Source organism: Myotis daubentonii, chromosome 11 (genome assembly GCF_963259705.1).
Source record: "Myotis daubentonii chromosome 11, mMyoDau2.1, whole genome shotgun sequence".
NCBI lineage: Eukaryota > Metazoa > Chordata > Mammalia > Chiroptera > Vespertilionidae > Myotis > Myotis daubentonii.
Window position 1 is genome coordinate 42,254,266 of NC_081850.1, and position 21,527 is coordinate 42,275,792.

General features: G+C 41.0%; 1 protein-coding gene across 8 annotated transcripts; it reads right to left on the reverse strand.

The window, feature by feature from the left end:
- Nucleotides 1-837: 837 nt before the first annotated feature.
- On the reverse strand, nt 838-21,516 carry NMRK1 (nicotinamide riboside kinase 1). 8 transcript variants are annotated; one of them, XM_059656923.1, is made up of 11 exons: nt 21,204-21,487; nt 17,545-17,692; nt 16,239-16,298; nt 15,765-15,884; nt 14,753-14,843; nt 14,415-14,463; nt 8,285-8,429; nt 8,135-8,206; nt 7,406-7,512; nt 4,420-4,503; nt 838-1,876 (listed from the first exon to the last, which is right to left on the reverse strand). In XM_059656923.1, the coding sequence occupies exons 2-11, from the start codon at nt 17,688-17,690 to the stop codon at nt 1,839-1,841; spliced, it is 912 nt and encodes a 303-aa protein (XP_059512906.1). In that variant the 5' UTR covers nt 17,691-17,692; nt 21,204-21,487; the 3' UTR covers nt 838-1,838. The 8 variants fall into 8 exon arrangements, with proteins under 8 accessions (XP_059512906.1, XP_059512909.1, XP_059512907.1 ...); XM_059656926.1 differs by lacking the exon at nt 8,135-8,206 and having other exon boundaries at nt 21,204-21,516; XM_059656924.1 differs by lacking the exon at nt 17,545-17,692 and having other exon boundaries at nt 15,765-15,995; nt 16,109-16,298; nt 21,204-21,503.
- Between the last annotated feature and the right edge of the window lie 11 nt (nt 21,517-21,527).

The window sequence follows — 21,527 nt, forward strand, 5'->3', positions numbered from 1 at the left end:
AACCCAGGCATGTGCCCCAGGCATGTGCAGGAATCAAACTATGACCTCCTAGTTCATACGTCCACATTCAACCACTTGAACCACGCTGGCTGGGCCCTACTGCATTCTTATTATATAGCTCATGTTGGAGAAACACACATTTTAAAAAATAATTTTTAAAAATATATTTTTATTGATTTCAGAGAGGGGAAGGGAGGGATAGAAAAATGAATGATGAGGAGAATCCTCCATTGGCTGCCTCCTACACACACCCTATGGGGGATCGAGTCACCATCCCAGCTATGTGCCCTGACCAGGAATCAGACCATGACCTCCTGGTTCATGGGTTGCTCAATCACTGAGCCACACAGGCTGGATGAGAAACACATTCTTTAGTATTTAATCTTTCAAAAAATTGTTTTATCTTTATTTTTATTGTTGACACTATTACAGATGTCTCAATTCTCCTTCCCCGACCCCTTTGCCCACATCCACCCTGCCCCCACCCCACCTTCCCTCTGGCCATCACCACACTGTTGTCTGTGTCTATGGGTTACTGTGGGTTTTGCATATATGTTCTTTGGCTAATCCCTTCGCCTTCTGACATCCAGTCACCACCCCCTCTCATCTGATGGCTGTCAGTCTGTTCCATATATCCATGCCTCTGTTTCTTTTTTTCATCCCCCCCATAACCATTTATCCTCTCTATACTTCCTCTACCTCCATCCACCTCTTCTCCTCCCCCCACCCCAGGCAATCACCACACTGTTGTCCAATGTCCATGAGTTCTTTCTTTTTTAGTATTTAATATTTGAAGTATGTAAAATGTGAAAATGACTATACTCTTTGACTAAGCGCTATTCTGTAAAATTTTAATGTAACTAAAGAAGAAAACCAGCAATCTTCATAGATATCTTTTATAGCATGTTATTTGCCAATATGAAACACTGGTACAATATTAAATATCCAACAATTGGGAAATGACTCAATCTTACATCAACTTGAATTATTATGCTACTCTTTATAATTAGAAATTATATTTTAAATCCAATGTAGAAAAATGCCAAAAAGAAAAATGTAAACATTTGATTATATTTTTAGTTTGCAATTTCTTATTTCTATGATTTGAAACTAGACATGTGACATCTTCTGCACTAAGATGTCTATGTTGTCTTATAATTCACTTTCAATGAGCAAAACAGAACTCAGACTTCAGTTCTTCAACTGGGAGAGCTATTTCGTTTTATTCAGTTTCATTATATAATGGACTCTATAAAGCTTCTTAAATATTAGATATTAATTTTAAAAAGAAACAAGCATCACAATGAACCATGTAAAATCATGTAACCATATGAAAGACAGATGAATGTGAACAGCAAAATCATTGGATGTGTACTCATTAAGATGTTAACATTGCTGACTGGTGGACACATAGGTGATTATTTTTTCTCCTTTTACTTTTACATTAAAACTTGTGTTATAACATTCTTAAAGGAGGTTTGAATGATGCTGGTGACTAGACTGCCTTGTTATAGTGAGAATAGGTAATCATTCAATTTCGCTTCAAAGTCTGGATTTAAGAAGGATGGAATGAAATATATAACTTCATATCCTTATTCTCCTCGGTCATTTAGTGTTTCTTATTAATCAAATTCAGTCTTTGTTGTTTCCCATTAATTATTATGACTTTATCACAATTATGATTTTACGTGCTTAGAGTGGAAAATTAGTTGAGCAGGTTTATGAGATGTTATGAGAAACTTAAAGATTAGTCAAATGAAAAAAAAAAAAGATTATTCAAATGAAACATTTGAAAGTCCTCCCCACTAGCTCCTTCCTGAACTGAGGGTTACAGCAGGCTATGCTGAGGATCCCTCCAGGCTGGCTTTGCAGGACACTGTGGTTGGAAGAAATGGGAAAGATGGTGGGTTAATATAACACAGTAACTTACACAACTGGAAGAAAAAAAAATACGTCTTGAAGGTAGGAAAAGCTGATCTGTTTTGGATTTTATTTCTCTTCTAACGTGTCTGTTACACACAGGGGTGGGCAAAAGTAGCTTTACAGCTATTCGTATGGACAATCCAGTAATTAATAAATAATAACACAAGAATAAACTGTGTTTCGCATACAACTATAAACCTACTTTTGCCCACCCTGTATTTTCTTCTTTTTAAACTTTATCCAATATCTAGAACACAAGCAAGATAGCCTTAAAAGGAGCAGTTAATTATTTCCTTACAAGTCTCTAGGACAGTGGTTCTCAACCTTGGCTGCACATTAGAATCACCTGGGAATCTTTTTAAAATCCTGATTTATGGGCCTCATCCTCTAATGTTGTGGCCTCACCTCATAACAAAGAAACAGAATTTCCAGAGGATGAGGCCCAGAAATCAGGATTTTAAAAAGATTCCCAGGTGATTCTAATGTGCAGCCAAGGTTGAGAACCACTGCACTAACCCCTATAACAGTGGCGTTGGCTCAGGTGCTATCATTTAGAAGGCAGAGCCCCTTCTTTCCCCCCTACACCCCGTTATCCAGTCATGCTGGAGCTTCACTGTAGCAGGCCTGCCTTTCATCAAGGTAACAGATGGCAGGGCTGGGCAGGCGTATCTGGCAAGAATTATAAGTTCCACTAAGAAGTAATTTAAAAATGGTCCTGAAATTTCTTCAGTTGGGTTCCTGCCTACATGAAGGGCTGATCCTGAAATTAGGAGCTTGTAGGATCAATAAGCTGCATTGCTGGGCTCAGTTCCCTGGTCAGATAGGAACTTATTGAGGACATGGGAAATCTGATTCTTAAGAGAAGGTATTTGGACTATGGCAGTGTGTCTCACCAAAAAAGCATGTAATATTCTTCACTGCTGGAGTGACTCATAATGTCTTCTCTTGAGTCATTGCATTTTGAATGAGTTAGCCATAAAAATCTTTTTAGTTCAAATTTAACAGCAGCTAGATCTATAGTTTTGTTCTCCCAGCATGCTTTGTTATCCTTCTTCTTCTGGTTTCAACCTCCTCCTCTGCTTTCCCTTTAATTTCTCCCTTTAATTCAGGAGACCTTAGGGGGTATATTCAATTACAAGATCAGTACATGATCCAGTTCTAGCCAGTCTGGGTATGCTGGCTCCCTGGCCATTGTGATTGGTTTAGCAAAAGTCATGTGATCCAAGCAGGACCAATAAAAGTGGGAACTTTCAGCTGGGCTAAAATGGAAAGCTGCTTTTAAAAAAAACTGTTTAAGGTGGGGGTTGGGAGGCTGGGTGTAAAAGACACAGGGATTAAGAAGTACGAATTGGTAGTTACAAAACAGTCATGAGTTGCAAACTACAGCATAGGAAATATAGTCAGTAATATTGCAGTGACTAAGTATGGTGCCAGGTGAGTGCTTGATATATTAGGGGATCATGTTATACATTATGTGATTGTCTAACCACTATGCTGTACACCTGAAAGTAATGTAAAATAATATGAATGTCACCTGTACTTGAAAAATAAAATTTAAAAAAACTTTAAAAATTTTTAAACATTTGCAAAAGCAGTGAGAATTATATGTAAACCCCTTGTACCCAACACCCAGCTTCAACATTTATCAACTCAGGAACAATCTTGAAAAAGTGTAAACTGTCTTTTTCCACTGGGGCTGTTGGACCTAAGAGGACAGTGCTTCTAACAGACATGATGTCTGTCAGTGACTGCTGCCCCTGTACTGATTTTGCTTAAGCAAAATGTAGGAGGATTTCTCTCACTTGCAAATGTGTTGTCTAATATAAAAATCTTAATGAAACACTCAGTAAATAATTTTTTAAGCCGAAACCGGTTTGGCTCAGTGGATAGAGCGTCGGCCTGCGGACTGAAAGGTCCCAGGTTCGATTCCGGTCAAGGGCATGTACCTGGGTTGCGGGCACATCCCCAGTAGGAGATGTGCAGGAGGCAGCTGGTCGACGTTTCTCTCTCATCGATGTTTCTAACTCTCTATCTCTCTCCCTTCCTCTCTGTAAAAAATCAATAAAATATATTTTAAAAAAAATAATAATTTTTTAAGCCTTATGCTTACTTTTGAGGTATCTGGGAAACAGAAATTCATGAAAAAATCTTTGAGAGGAATAAGGAGACGGGGAGCTCTGCGACATATTAAAACAAACAAGATCACCAGCATTTTAACTTCACTTGGCCAAAGGATCATTTCAGTCTTATTGAAATAGCAGCTATCTACTAAAATATTTAAACTACATAACGTAAGTATTAAGAGGTATAACGAAGGGTGGATATTTTCACCCTTAAAAAATTGATCAAGTCCTCAAACCCATTCAGAGTCTGATTCTGAATTGTCTTCAAAGCAATGAATGAATGGATACAGTCGCTCTTCCATTAGCATTCTGGTATGCCATTCCTAGGTATGTAATGAACTATATTCCTAGCTGTCCTTAGGACAATACTTACATTTTTGCTTTGCCAGTTCTTGTCTTAGATCTTCATACACTTGTGAAAGGAGGTCCTCTTTAGATTTTGTTCCATCCAGGTAAACTGAAAAGGGAAAAAGAAACAAGTCAAATGCTAACAGGCTTATTAAGATAGCATGCTTACTTTGGCACCTGATAGCTCTTGAAAATACTAGTAGGTTTAACCAAAAAACCCATGACCATAAAATAAAAATGAATGAATAGCCATTAGAGAGTGAAGTACATTATAGTCAGAAACAACAGGTAAAATTTTTTGGTTAATTACAGAGAAATGCACACTAGTTAATAAGAACAGTATTACTTTTTTTTTTTAAATGGAAGAAAAAGAAAGGAAAATAATTAAATGGCATTGTGTATATGGCATTTTAGGAGGACTGAAGAGGTGCATCCCTGAAAGAATCATGTAAGGGAGTAGTTATCCCACTTACTGATGCATCAAGATTATCTGTGAAGCTTCTTTTTTTAAAAAATATATTTTATTGATTTTTTTACAGAGAGGAAGGGAGAGAGATAGTTAGAAACATCGATAAGAGAGAAACATCGATCAGCTGCCCCCCGCATACCTCCCACTGGGGATGTGCCCACAACCAAGGTACATGCCCTTGAGCGGAATCGAACCCAGGACCCTTCAGTCCACAGGCCGATGCTCTATCCACTGAGCCAAACCGGTTATGGCTCTGTGAAGCTCCTTAAACCATGTAGGGGTCTGGGCTCCCCACATATATACTCAATAAGAATTCTTCAGGCCCAGAGGTATGTATTTTAAATACACACACACACACACACACACACACAGACACACACACACACACACTAGTGGCCCGGTGCATGAAATTCGTGCGTGGGGGGGTGTCCCTCAGCCTGGCCTAGACCCTCTCCAATCTGGGGCCCCTTGGGGGATGCCCTACAGGGATCCGGCCTAAACTGGCAGTCGGACATCCCTCTTGCAATCAGGGACCACTGGCTCCTAACCGCTCACTTGCCTGCCTGTCTGATCGCCCCTAACCACTCTGCCTGCTGGCCTGTTTGCCCCCAACTGCTCCCCTTTGCTGGCCTGCTCGCCCCCAACTGCCCCCCCCCTTGACGCCTCATGGCCCCCAACTGCCCTCCCCAGCTGGTCTCCCGGAAGGTCTCCTGGTCTAATTAGCATATTACCCTTTTATTAGTGTGTATATATATATATATTTCAGAGAGTATGGGAGAGAGATAGAAACATCAATGATGAGAGAGAATCATTGATCAGTTGCGTCCTGCATGCCCTCCACTGTTGATTGAGCCCACAACCCAGATATGTGCTCTGACCAGGAATCAGCTGTGACCTCCTTGTTCATAGGCCAATGCTCAACCACTGAGCCACTCCAGCTGGGCCCAGAAGATACATATTTTTAATAAAACTGGCATAGTAGGTCTTGGAGAAAAAGTAGAAGTTATGTATGTTAAAGGAAGGAAAAGGCCTTCTAGTCAGAAACCTGCAGAGGTAGGAGGTAGGAGAGAATTCTGCCTGTTAATAAGATGCACCGTTAGGAAAACGTAGAATGTGGGGAGGCAGAAACAGTGGAGAGAGGAGGTTTTGGTTTTGGAGCAAGGCTGTGCCTTTGTCTTTAGAGGCCTCGATGTCTGGCTGTGTGGGGGTTTTACCGGAGAGCTGGAGACTATGAAGATATCAAGCAAGGCAGGGATATAGATTTGCGTTTTAGATGGAGAGGGAGAGAGGAACAGTGAGAAGAGGAAGTGTTGTGGCTAGAACCCCCGCAGTGGCTCTGTGGATGGGGAGAAGGGGTTGAACTTGACTGAAGAAGAGGCAACGGAGCTTTTCCCAATATGGGCAACTCCCTTCATTCTGAAAAGTGTGCATCAGTCCTGCTGCTTCTGCTCCAACCAAGAGCCTTCTCTCTCGGCTTCCTGTAGTTTCTCCGTGTTGAGCCCTGTATTCCAGAGGTCTGTTCTGAGCCTGGGCTCACAGATCCAGATGTTTACCCCCAACTCGCCACTTTATGTCTCTCAGGCATCTTAACTTATGCCAAACAGACTTGCATTCTTACCTTCCAAACCTGCAACTCCTTCACTTTTTTCTCTTTTCCAAAACAGTACCTGCCAGGTTCCAAGGTATTTTCCTCGACACCTTGATTTCCTGGACCCACCCTATCTATACTACCATCCAGTTCTATTGAGCACATATGCCCAATATTGCATCCTCTACACCCACCCTCCACATAGCCAGAGATATCTTACAAGAATCTGATATCTAACATGTCCTCATTCAAACCTGTCTGTAGGGGGCTTCCTACTTTATTGAGATAATGACCCAAGCCCTTAACTGGCCTATATAGCCTTGTAGGGTTAGGATCTCTCCTGTATTACCAGCAGCACTTCTTGTCCTTGGTTTTCTCTCCACAAATACTCCCTCTCCACTTCTTCCGGGTGCTGATCATTTCTTCCTGCCCCCTAGCCTTTCTATGTATCACACCCACTGGGGTAATCGTCCATCCCAACACTCTTCCCTTTCTCCAGTTAACCCTGTCAGTTGACATGTGGCTGGATCACTGGGACTTAGGCAAATGCCCTAAGAGCTCGCTGTCACAGTACTCAGCACAGCTGGAAAGGACATGCTCATGTAGCTAGTTTAACATTTGCTTCAATAGTAGAATGTTGGCTCATAAGAGTATGGACTGGATCTGCCTTATTTCCCTTGATATATATCACCAGGACAATATCTGTACATTGAAAACATTCCATCCATATTTATTGAACAAATGACCACCTAGAAGTTGACAAGCTATTCACAAGAGCCATAGAGAGATAAGCAGAAGCCAGGAGAGCCTGCTGTGGAAAACGGGAGCCCAGAGTACTACAGCTTAGTTTCCTTTATAATATAACACATACATAAGAAACATTCCTTCTGAATTTTGTGTACTTTCTGGCAATGACATGTTAAAGGTCTCCCATGGAGGGAGAAAGGCACTTACCAATTTCCCACTCAATGTCCTCTATTTCTCGTCTGTGCTTTAGATACATGGGCCACACGTGGCCATCAAAGTACCCTGGGGAGTCTGGAGGCTCATAGACCCTCATGCTGTCAAAACAGATAGGAAACTTTGTTGATAGAAACACACATCAATAAAGTAAAATAATAATGGCCAGGATAATAAAAAAAAAATCACTGAGATCAAATCTAAACAGGATTAAGACTATACATTTTAGACTCAATGCCAGTTACAAAGACAATAAAATGAATTTAGCTTGCTCATCCAAAAATTAATCTTCTAATTCACTATAATTTATATTATCTTTTCCCCCTCATTTTTTTATAAAATAATTAAGAGACAAACATCAATGTAAATAATGATGAAATACTGATATGCAGGATTGAGCTTTAAAGTAATTGGTGTTCTTTGTGGCTATAGCAGAATATAGGCCAACTAATTTAAAGTCATAATCAACATGGAATTGTTTCATTTAAAGATTTAGGAGAAATCATCCAAATAGCTCCTACAGGGCCTTTTCTTAGAAAAGTAATTTATATTTGTTCACGTGGATGATTATTTATGGAAAAAGGTTTTCCTTATTATGTAAGAGCTGAGGCTTCCCTTGTTTGAAAAATGACATATACATATTGCTCAATAATGTTGCTGTCCTCATTTTTTGTAAATTTTGTTTTTTGAATCCACATCTACAAAGGCAATTTCAAAACTTACCTCCTCCTCCTCTTACATTCTTCATATGGAATGGTCACAAAGTATCTTCTATTCCATATAGTCTCAAGGGGCCTAAAATAATAGCATATTCAGTTCACAGGGGTTTCCCTCCCATTCATTCCGAGTCAGTATCTGAGTGAGGATGCTTACTTATAATTAAAGAGAAGGAAACCTTCGATGATTAATATGGGAACGTCCTCAGTGTTTCTCTCTGTTGATACCGGAGAGTGTCTCGGGCTTTGCATCCAGCAAGAAATGGTGGACATCATTTTTTCCATGTTAAGCGCTTCAAGCACTTCAAACAACATATAAAAATGAGAAACCAGTACCAAAAAAGTGTTATGATAAGGATATGAGTATATTCCGGGCTCGCTAAATATATCAAACAACACTATTTACCCTTCAAAAAACCCAGTAACAAATCTTTTAGATACTTTTAAACTCTAACATTGATAAATGGGTATGTTTGAAACATTTTTATTATGGGACCTTTGATACCTATACAAAAGTAGAGAGTGAAGTACAATGAACTTCCGTGTCCTCATGAGCAGCTCTGACAATCATAAACTCATGGCGAATCTTGCTTTATTTATAATTTCTACTACCCCCTGATTACATGAAAGTCTGACATTTTTGGATGAAAAAATATCTACAAATTAGTTTGACACCCTGAGGAAAATATCTATAATGTGTTTGTTAAAGAACAAATATTTTCAATATATAAAGAGCTCATACAGATAAACAAGAGGAAAACCATTAAAACTTTTACAAAGAACACAAATATGTCATTTTCAAACTCTAACATGAGCATACTTTCCGGGCTCACAGTTATAAAAATGATTCTGAAAGTGTGGTAGCTTGGCCAGCAGCCTCAGCATGACCTGGGAATTTACGAGGAAGGCGAATCCCGAGTCTCACTCCAGAAGTACTGAATTGGGTCATCTGGGCTTAGAGGTTTTTATTAATTAATCCTTAATTTATTTAATAGATATAGGGCTACTAAGATTTTCTATTTGTTCTGGTGTTAGTCTTGGTAAGTTACATTTTTCTGGGAAATAGTAAATTTTATTTGTTTTCTAATGTATTCACATAAGTTGTTTATAATACCCTCATCCTTTTAATGTAGGTAGCATCTGTAATGCTATTATCTTTTTTGTTTTTGGTATTTGTAATTTGTGCCTTTCCTGTGTTTTTTGTTGTTGTTATTGTTGTGTTGTTTTTTATTTTTAATCCTAACCCGAGAATATTTTTCCATTGATTTTTAGAGAGAGTGGAAGAGAGAGGGAAAAGACAGAGAGAAATACCCATGTGAGACACAACGATTGGTAGCCTCCTGCACTTGCCCCATCAGGGCCCAGACTGGTACGTGCCCTTGGCCAGAATCAAGCATACTTTCAGTCCTTTGGGACCCTTCAGTCTGCAGGCTGACGCTCTATCCACTGAGTCAAAACGGCTAGGGCTTTTTTTTTCTTGAACAGTGTTGTGTAACCTGTTTGGGGATCACTCAGATTCTTGCATATGTAGATTTATGCCCTATGCCAAATTTGAGATGTTTTACACCATTACTTTTGTTTTACTTAATTTTTTTTTAAAAAAAATTAATGAGAGAGAGAGAGAGAGTGAGAGAGAGAGAGAGAGAGAGAAAAACGTCAATTTGTTGTTCATGCATTCATTGGTTGCTTCTTCCCGACTAGAGATTGAACCTACAATCTTGGCATATCGGGATAATGCTCTAACCAATTAAGCTACCCGACCAGGGCACTTCATATACTTTTGCAGCACCACACTCTTTCTCCTCTCCTTCTTAGACTCCAATAATATGTCAGATCTTTTGTTATTGTCCATATTTCTGTTAATTTCTTCTCAGTCTGTTTTCTCTCCGTTGTTCAGATTGAATAATTTCTATTGTTTTGTTTCGTAGTTCACAGATTCTTTCCTCTATCATATTTATTCTGTTGAGCTGATCCAGTGAGTTTTAAAATTTTAGTTATTGTTTTCAGTTCTAAAGTTTCAATTTGGCTCTTTTTTACATCTTGCATTTCTTTACTGAGGCTTTCTAAGTTTTCACTTGACGCAAGAATGTTCACAATTGCTCGCTAAAGCCTTTTATTTTTATTTTATTTTTCGCTGAAGCCTTTTAATAAACACTGCTTTAAAACACTTTGTCAAGTAATTCCAACATCTGTGTCAACATGGAGAGGGAAGTTGGTGTCTGTGGATTGTTTTTTCTCACTCAAGTTGAGAATTGCCTGGTTTTCAATATGACAAGTGATACTCAGTTTTGTTCTGGAAATGTTGGATATTATGTGGCGAGGTTCTTAAGCCTATTTAATCTTCTTTTTTGCAGGTAGTCACCTGTTTGGGTGTAGATTGCCCAGATGAGGGGATGTTTGGCTCCTGGCTGGGCCTCACTGATACTTAGTGCGGGAGGGATTGCCATGAAGGGAGAAAGGGAAAACTAAAGTGCTGGTGTGGCTTCATTGCTGCTCAGCAAAGGGTCAGGTTCAGCTCTCCACTGAGTTCTGCTGATAGAAGCTGACTATCTGGGCGAAAAAAGTGTGGAGTACAACTAGCACCACCTCACACTACCTCATCCTGCCTCTTTGCTGCTGGGCGGGGGTGGAAGTTCAGTCACCGTTTTGTTCCACTGATATGATCCCTATGGATGACATGGAGGGCCACCTCACCCCACCTTACTAGTGCGATGGGCTCAGAAGTCTTGCTCCCCACTTGGCCCTGCTAACATCATGAGGGGAAAGTGTTTTTTGTTTTTTTTCCCCCTTTGGCTTGAGTAGGGTGGATATTGTAAAAATGACTTTCTATTCTGCTGGGACATCCTTTTCTGGTCCTTTGACTAGGGAACAGGTTTCCTCGTTGGTTTGTTTGTTGTCTGTATCTGTTGATGGTTCCATGTTGCACACTTTCTTGAATACATAAGAGGAAAAAAGAAAACTCTGGTAACTCACAGCCATGTTATTCCTCAAGGCCTGAAGTCCCTAGTCAGTCTGCTCTCTTCCTTTCATCTTTCAGAGTCTTTCCTTTGTTTGCTGTATTTCATCCAGGGTTTTTAGTAAGAGGAAGAAATAGTTAGGAATGGGGACAATCCATTTTGGCTGTAACCAGAAATACCATTAATATTAATATATTTTCATTATTACTCAATTAAAAATCTTTTCTATTTTTTATTATGATTTATTCTTTTTTTAAATAATGCTTTCTTTTTTTCCTTTTTCTTTTTAAAATATGTTTTATTGATTTTTTGCAGAGAGGAAGGGAGAGGAATAGAGAGTTAGGAACATCAATGAGAGAGAAACATTGATCAGCTGCCTCCTGCACATCCCCAACTGGGGATGTGCCCGCAACCAAGGTACATGCCCTTGACCGGAATCGAACCTGGGACCCTTCAGTCCGCAGGCCGACGCTCTATCACTGAGCCACACCGGTTAGGGCTGATTTATTCTTTAAGTCATGGGATATAAAAGTGTTTTGCTTCATATGAAATGGATGATGTCTGGGATTTGCTTCAAAATAATATAGGAGAAAGTGAGTGAAGGTCTTGGCCAAGAGTTCATTATTCTTAAAGCTGGATGTTGAACTCATGAGAGTTCATTATACTTTCTTGCCTACTTTTTTTTTTAAATTATATTTTTATTGATTTCAGAGTGGAAGGAAGAAGGAGAGAAAGATAGAAACATCAATGATGAGAGAGAGTCATTGATCAGCTGCCTCCTAAAAGCCCCCCATGGGGGATCAAGCCCACAACCTGGGCATGTGCCCTTGACTGGAATCAAATCTGAGACCTTTCAGTTCACAGGCCAATGCTCTATCCACTGAGCCAAACTGGCTAGGGCTTGCCTACTTTTGTATATGTTTAAAATTTTCCCTTATTAGGAAAAGTTTTTACTGAGGCAAGGATATATGGAACAGACTGACAGCTGTCAGATAGGAGGGAGATGGGGGAAACTGGATGAAAGAAGGTGAAGGGATTAGCCAAAGAACATATATGCATAACTCATAAACACAGATAACTGTGTGGTGATGGCCAGAGGGAAGGGGGTGGGGGCTGGATGAAGGTGGGCAAAGGGGGGGGGGATGGGGACATCTATAATAGTGTCAACAATAAAAATAAAGTTAGTTTTTTTTAAATATATATTTTATTGATTTTTTAAAGAGAGGAATAGAGTTAGAAACATTGATGAGAGAGAAACATCGATCCGCTGCCTCCTGCATACTCCCTGCTGGGGATGTGCCCACAACCAAGGTACATGCCCTTGACCGGAATCTAACCTGGGACCTTTCAGTCCACAGGCCAATGCTCTATCCACTGAGCAAAACCGGTTAGGGCTAAAATTGAAGTTTTTAAAAATCAGAAAAAAAGGGGTACTGATTATTTTGCAAACACTTGGGACTTTACTTCCTCTTTAGTTATTGATTTCTAATTCAATGCTCTGTGATTGGAGGATGTCCCTGTACCTTTGAGGTTGACATTTTTATTGCACATTATCAATAACCTTTTCCTTCTGTCAATAGCATATTCACATCCTTGGACATTTTTTTCAATTGGGATATTAGTGTTTGTCTTATTAGTTTGTAGGGACTCATTTAAATTAGGAATAATCATTCATCAATTGTTGAAAACAATGTTTCCTTGTTTAACTCTTACTTTGTATAATCTTCCTTGCTAACCTTTAGAAGAAGGGAAGAGAAGAAAAGAATATCTTGACTAGCTCAAGACACAAGAACAGACAGTAACTCAAGGACTTTGCCTCTCTTAAAACTATCATGTGTCTGTAAGAACTGACTACACAACATTTTACCTGCAAGGTTATCAAAGTTAAAAAATAAAGAACATATTTTATGGCCCCTCAAGATAATTTCCTTGGTTGCTAGTTTGGATAAGCTCTCAATGATTATCTTGTTAATTATAAAAGTTGATAATACCTCGGGGAGGCCGGGGGAAGGTCAAGGGAGAAAATAAAAAGGAGACATATGTGCTACTCTTTGTAATACTTTAAGCAATAAAACAAAATTTAAAAAATTTTGTTAATTTTGATAATACCATTAAATATAGTTTATTAACATGACATTTGTTTTTTCATTGATTTTTAGGGAGAGTGGAAAAGAGAGGGAACGACAGACAGAGAAACATCAATGTGAGAGAAACACATCAATTGGTTGCCTCCTGTATGAGCCCTGATCAGGGCCTGGGCGGGGAGGAGCTTGCAACCAAGGTACGTGCCCTTGACTGGAATCGAACCAGGGACCCTTTGGTCCGCAGGCCGACTAGGGCCGTGGTCGGCAAACTGCGGCTTTCGAGCCACATGCGGCTCTTTGGCCCCTTGAGTGTGGCTCTTCCTAAGCCTTAGAAGTACCCTAATTAAGTTAATAACAATGTACCTACCTATATAGTTTAAGTTTAAAAAATTTGGCTCTCAAAAGAAATTTCAATCGTTGTACTGTTGATATTTGGCTCTGTTGACTAATGAGTTTGCTGACCACTGGACTAGGGTATAGCATGACATTCTTGATAGGAAAATAAACTTTTACTCATGGATTTTAATCCTTTGGCTTCAAAGCAGTGTTAGATTGGGTAGAGGAGTGAGGTGAATCCATCTAAAATATATTCATTATGGTTTTTGATCAATGAAAAGAAAAAAAATCAACTGCCCAGACCACTGTGGTCACTGGAAAGGAAAGCTCAGAAGATGAGTGCTTTAAGTTTGCCCCAGGTAAGACTGAAGGTAGGGAAGGGAAGTAGTTAGTTATATTCCCCAGGCAGGGATAACTAGAGTACCCACCTTGCCCTAGCTGCAGAAGAAAAAAATCTATACCATTTCAATGTTTTCAGTTTTAAATATAAAACTGGGGAAAATATTTCATTTTTAAAAATAGTTGAATAGCCTGGCCGGTGTGGCTCAGTGGTTGCACATCTACATATGAACCAGAAGATCACAGTTTGATTCCTGGTTAGGGCATATACCCGGTTGTGGGCTCGATCCCCAGTAGGGGGCATGCAGGAAGCAGCTGATCAATTATTTTCTCTCATCACTGATGTTTCTATCTCTCTCTCCCTTCCTCTCTGAAATCAAGAAAAATATGTATGTTTATGTAAATAAAAATAGCTGAACATAAGTCAGAAACCTTTACAAAAGCACATTCAAAGTACAGTAATATGTATTTAAACACACTTTGAGAATGTCTTCATAGATAGCACCGTATTTGCGTTTGAAAAAGAAAATGAACATTAGAGTGTAATATTTTCACAAGCTCATCTACTTACCGTCGTACTGCAGAAATCCATTTTTATCTGTCTCTATCTCAGACGGTGGCTGAAAAAATAATAAAGTACCCATAAAAACTGTGCAATGCAGAAATAATACAATTATACAATGAAGAGGTGGTAAAACTTTAATAAATGCATTGAATGAGGATAAATAAAATCAAAGAACAGCCGCGATAGTGGTGCCATCTAGTGGATAAGTAACACTACTGCATTGACTCTACCTTCACTACAAAAGCTGTATCACTCAACAAAGGCTTTTTGGATGTAATACAATCAACTTTGCTACTAGAACTTCTTTTGTGTTAAATAAATTATCTAAGAAGTTTTAAAGATACCTTAAAGAAATCATCCTGAGATATGACACTGCAGTTTGGGAGATGTTTTTGCAAATTTTTAGCCAGTGTTGTCTTCCCACCATTTGTCACACTGAACCAAAAAAAAGAGAAAGAAACTTCGTAAACATATTAAAAGTACCAAGAAGAAAGTTACATTAAAAAACATAAAAAATTAAAAAATATCTTAGAAAAAGAACATTTAAAACAGCAGTTCCCAACCTGTGGGTTGCGACCCCTTTGGCGGTCGAACGACCCTTTCCCAGGGGTTGCCCAAGACCATCCTGCATATCAGATATTTACATTACGATTAAGAACAGTAGCAACATTACAGTTATGAAGTAGCAACGAAAATAATTTTATGGTTGGGTCACAACATGAGGAACTGTATTTAAAGGGCCAGAAGGTTGAGAACCACTGATTTAAAACAATATCTAATATCTAAGGAAAACTATTTCTTTCATAGATAATGTTTTTCTGTGGGGAAAACCAAGGCATAAGTAGACAGTGCAATAAATTATAAGATAAGCTGGGACCTGGCCAGTGCTGCTCAGTGGTTGAGCATCAACCTATGAACCAGAAGGTCACAGTTCGATTCCTGGTCAGGGCACTTGATCCCCAGTAGGAGGCATGCAGGAAGTAGCCGATCAATGGTTCTCTCTCATTATTGATATTTCTACCTCTCTCTCCCTTTCCTTTCCTCTCTGAAATCAATAAAAATATATTCTCAAAAAAAGAAATAAGCTGGGAAGGATTGAGGAGAAAGGTAACTAACTATTGGGCAAGTGAACTGGGTAATACCAAGACTAAATACAGCTATTGTGTTGGAAACAAAATAATTTTTTTTTTGGTCTATAGTGAAACATTCACAGGGTTCATATGCAACACAGAATATGAGCAGTACATTTTAATGCAAATATATAAAACTGCATTTGGTCATCGAGATTCTTTTTCAATGCACAGTGGAGAAAAATGGAGGAGTGGCTTATTACAAGCTCACCTCTCATGAATTCACCTCTCCCTCTGCAATGTCTCCTTTCCCCCTGATCTCTTTCCACTTTGGGGACAGGGGGAGGTCCATTTCAGCTGACCACACCAGCCAAGTGAGGTGGTTCCATACTCCATATGTCCAAAGCTGGGCGTAACAGAAAAGAAATGATAGCTCCTCTCCAACGTCACACTGAGGGAGCAGCCATCTGGAGAATGAAACCATCCTGAACCAAAATAGCATCTGACCAGGCCTTGCCTTTGGTATAAAAAATAAATGATAAAGTAGCTTATTGACTCTCCTGTTTTTCTGTTTACAAGGAGACTCTCCCATCTCCTGTTGGCATTTATGCAGCCAGTGCTCCATTTTACATTTGATACTGGCCTGTTCTGCAGGACTCGGGAATCCTCACTGCTTCTCCTTCCCCCATCACGTCCACATGAAAACACCCTTTGGGCACCCTGAGTGTCTTGACCAGCTGTGTGTGGCAAAATTACTCACCCGCCAATCCCAATGACAAATGTTTTCATAATTAGCTTTGAAAATGTCTTCTGAAATTTCCTGAAATAAAAAAAAAATTGAATGCTTATCACTTAGATGTGTGAAGAGATAAAAGAAAGAGTCCTACACTGGGAGGGCCAGCTGAGGGGAAAGATGGCTCAGCCCTGGACTATCCACATTCTGTGGAGGAGCTTCACACGGTACAGGCACCCCCTGGAGATACTGTGGGCTCAGTTCCAGACCACCCTGTAATAAAGGTAGTCATAATCTTTTTGCTGGTGGAGGGTCTTGACTTCAATTTGTTAAAAAAAACAACCCAAAACTCAAAAAAACCCACCAATGTCCATAAAGCACAGTAAAACGAGGTACAGTATGCCTGTGCTGGTTTCTCTCGGCCTCACTCTCCTGCTAACTGCCCACAGATGGTGCGTGCTCAGCGCCTGTGTGCCCAAGTCAAGGGAACTGAAAGGGCCCGTGACAAAGCAGATACCCTTGAAGGTGTGTTTTCAAGGCTGTGGAAGAGCTGCGAGGTTGCAGAGCACCCTACAGTTTTATACCCGGTCCCTCAGCCAGGTCGCCTTTTACCTGCTGGATTCAATCACTCGGACATGATCCAATTTCCCCACGGAGGGAACCACAGAGCTTCCCTCTGACTCTCTCTTTCCCCTCTGCACCCTCTGCGTTAAGGGCACTATTTCCCCACCCAAAAGCCTAGTTCTGAGGCGAGGGTAGATAATTTTTTTTCAGAAATGGGACAGGCAGTAAATGTTAGAGGCTTTGTGGGTAAAGAGGCAAAATCCAGGTTATTATGTAGGTATTTATATGAGAGAGAAAACAAATTTCCACTATGTTTTTGATAACAGTCAAGACATAATAATAATCGAGTACAACTGTTTTTGGGTAATACATGTCTACTAATGAAAAGAATGGAATTCTTTTCTTTTTTTTGGATAACATTTCTCTTACTGGATTTGCAAGTTTGTGCTCCCTATCAGAAAACTAATGGCAAATGTTGAAGCAGAGGGCCAAGTTTTAGGCACAAGACCCTGGTCTGTTGACCCCTGGTCTAGGGGCTGGAGGGCAGTTTCACACATGGCCATCTAAGGTTCACGACAGCAATCCCTTCCAATGGGCCAGTTTCACCTTTTTACGTGAAAAGGGGAAGGTCAGTGGAGGGAGCCTTAGAAAGCTGCTCTTTACCCCTGACTGCCTTGCTTGGCTGATCAGGAATCTAAGCTGTGCTGTTCCTGGGGAGTGGCCCCTGAGCTGGGGGTTCCCAGCAGCCTTCCCGCTTCCTATCTCTGACCTGTGTCCAGACGTCCCCCGGGGAGAGGTGGTGGGGAGAAGAGCCTGACGCAGAGGTGCGGTTGTTCTTTGGCGTCTGCTCAGTTTACTCAGAATATTCCAAACTGAGAGCAATAGCTTAAGGTTCGGTCCCACTTTCATTAACATGCCTATTTGAGACAAGGATTAAATGATGACTATGCTAAAAATACAGTAACAGAACACGCTGGACATCTGAGTTTCACCAGGAGTTACATTGTTGAATATATATCCCACCCAAATTGACCGAGCATGTCAAGGGACCAAGTACAGACAATGAGTACCGTAGATTTTTATGCTGTAATTGTCTACGTAAGAAACGTCCAAATCTGTAGACTTTTTTTTTTAATGAGTTCATTTGAGCCAAAGTGACAATTGCTGGGAAGCCAAATCTCAACGGATTGAAAAAATGCTCTGGAGAATGGTAGTTTTGCTGCTTATTTTATACATTAAAAACAAAGGAAGAGACAGAAGGGCAGTTACATGAAATTCATTCGTGATAGGGAGGTGGGATAAAGCAAAACGGGAAATCCCTGAGATTGGATAAAGAACAAAACAGAGAGACACTTCTTTTACACTGGTGGGTACAGGAGAGTTAACAATGAACATTCACAGCACACAGGGATGGTATTTGGGGAACAAGATAACAGTGAGGGGTGGTGTGGTCTCATGCCCTGGTGTGAGGTTATACTCTGTGGGGTCCGGAAAAAGGAGATTAGGCTGACATTTCAAGGGTTTGTTATCTTAGATGCAAAAAGACAACAGACAGACCTACTTAAGGTAAAAATCGAACCTTTGTCAAGGAAGGTCCAGGCCCAGGATGTGACACCTGCCATGACTAGCTTTGAGTCAGGAATATTTATGTTCTGACCATCCTGTGTGGTTCCTTTCAGTCTGTGTGTAAGGTCCGCCACACAGGCCTCCTTTGAGCTGGTCAGGTTTAGTATGTGGCCCCTTTTTTGTCCACATAATTTTTCTTTTGGGTTTAATTTTACCCTATTCTTAATATGTCAGTGCAAGGGTGGCAACTACTTTTTTTGGGGGGGGGGGGGGGAGAAGGCTGCCCTTTATCTTGAGAAGGTACCTTTCCTACATTTTGTTGATAAATGTCCTTTCTCGTGTGAAAGGATGGCTTAGGGAGTTCACTTAGTCCACCCCTTCATTTTACAGTTGAAACTGGCCCAGAAAAATGCAGTGACTTGCCCAAGGTAACACAGCTAGTATGTTTTGGAAAAGGGAGAAACAAAACTAGACATCTTTCCAAGCTGCTAAAAAGCACTTTATTACCAAGAGCAAAGAAAAAAAATGGTGCACAGGCGCTGGCTTGTGAGGCTCTCATGTATAATTAATGTCCTTTTTCTTGATATATTATTGATGGGTGTATATTTTCTCTGCACACTACATGGCAAGGACTACTGGTCCCCTGTGCTTCTTGCCACATTTGTGCAAACACATTAGGATACTGTATCAATTACATAGCATGTAAGGAATGAGTGTGGTTGCGGCCCTGGAAACAGGCTTGAGGGGATTATTTGGGCGGAAACTCTAGCAATTCAGAAATTAGGAGTGTGAGAGAGTCAAGAACCTACTATTATAAATTCTCTTGGGCTCAGGAGGGAACTCCCCCAGTCCAATGCAAGTTTTTACCAAAACAGGAACCCTCGGTTCTATATTAGTTAGTAGTCTTAGCCTGTCCAAGTCAGTGCTTGGGCAAATGTTGGGTACAGTCCATTAGCAACGAACAGATGACAATGTGGTGGGAAGGGTGGGGAACTGGAAGCAGCAGAAGCAAGACCTCTGACTGGGATGAGTAGCAGGGGTGGTAGGGATGTAGAAATCCCAGAAGCCATTTATTTCAGACAGTGTTGGATGCACAGGGCAGCTTCTGGTGATTCCTAAGTTCAGGCCTGGCACTGTCAACCTCAACACCAGGTTCTGTTATTTCACTGCCTGTAGCCCTCTTTAAGAACTATTTTAAAATCACATTTCAAAAGCTTTCAATCAAGAGTTGCCAGTCTCTAAATCAGAGGTCCTCAAACTTTTTAAACGGGGGGCCAGTTCACTGTCCCTCAGACCGTTGGAGGGCCGGACTATAGTTTAAAAAAAAACTATGAACAAATTCCTATGCACACTGCACATATCTTATTTTGAAGTAAAAAAACCAAAACGGGAACAAATACAATATTTGTATTTGCATGTGGCCCGTGGGCCGTAGTTTGAGGACCCCTGCCTAAATACTGTATGTATACACAGCGGCAGCCTCCATGAAGCAAATAAATTTGATCAACTACACACTGTTAATCACTGAATGTCTCCAGAGAGACAACCATTTGGACTTTCCAGCCTCATCAACGCAGGGCATCCGATTACTAGGAATATAATCACCCCCATCTCATGGGATATTAGCGTGCTTTATTCTCCCAATAAGTGCAAAGCTTTCCTCAGCAGCACAGAGCATTTGCATAGGGGTAGGAGAAGCAACTAAGATATCCATGAGCAAACCCAAAATAAGTAATTTTAACTACTTTCTTTTACCCTAAGTAAAATATATTGTTGAGTCCTTTTTCATAGCTGGTGCTTATAATATTTCATTTATTTCACTACTCAAGTTGGTACATTTTGGATTCCAAACTGCAAAATAGTCAGAGGGGGCATGTGCAGAATCAATATGAAATAATATGAAAATAATATGAAATAATATGAAAATAGAAACTCCCTAACACAAACTGTTTGGCAGACCAATGACAATATGCTAACGAAGTGTTCTGCTTTTCCACGTATTGAAAAGAGCAATTTGGTTAAAGTTTCTGAATATGCAAAAGATTTCCCTTTCCCTTGGAATCACTCCATCTTTCACTAACCCCTGGTGTAAGTTTCGAAACTTCATTTTACGTAGAGTCTCATGTAGAAAGCTTCTCTTTCTTTTCCATTTTTCTTTCCCCAAACACACAGTTGGTGTAATACTGACTGTGCTATTTCGAACTTATAAATGCTGCACTTCGTGTGTGCTCCCGCCCTTGCTCCCATTGGCGATTCAATTTGCTAGGTGATGGGTGGGCACACGTTTGCAAAGTGCTAGCTAGACAGAGAATGTTTCCGATTTTGCGCGCAGCTCTTATGAAGTGAGAGCGGCCACAGACGATACATAAGCAACTGAGCGTGGCTGTGTTCCTAACACTTTCTGGACATTGGAATGTGAGTGTTATATAATTTTCACGTGTCACAAAATATTCTTGTGACCTTTTTCCAGCCATATAAAAATGTAAAAACCGTTCTTGTTTAGCAGGCCCTACTATAACAGGAGGCAGGGGGCGGTAGAGTTAGTCAACCCCAACGCCGAAGGATACAAGATTTCCTCCGTGGGGATCAAGACCTGGTCTTGTCCCGGGTGACTCCCCCCACAATCTGGACGATCTGTGGGAGGCAGATCCCATTTTAAGGATTATTGCGGGGCGTTAAAGCACTAAGTCAGCACGAGTACACGCGGCAGGCTACGTTTCAGCCCGTCTAGGGTGTCAGAGGCCCAAGGGGACTTGCAAGACGCAACCAGGTTCGGGCTCCAGCAGAGGAAACACTCTGGAAACACTTGTAGGCCCCACGGGGCGAGGCTGCGCGGCGCGGCGGGGTCAGGCAGGTACTCACCCGGACTTTCTAGTCCTCCCCGGCAACGCGGCAGAGGCGATGGCCCGGCGCGCCGGTCACTAACCCGCCGCAAGCCCACAGCTCGCTCACCCAGAGGCCCCTGCCCTTGCCCCTGCGCTCCTCCCACTGCGCCCCTCCCGGGTCAGAGGCGGCCCAGGTACAGGTCATTAACGGAGGGATCAGCACACCCCGCTGTAGACCCCGTAGGGCGGGGCCGGGCTCTGGCGAGCGTGGTTCTGCGCGCGCCCCTGCGGGTCCAGCCCTATCTCGTCGGGCGCGCGCGTCGGCAGCGCCCTGGCTAGGCTCCGGCTGACTCCGCCGCCC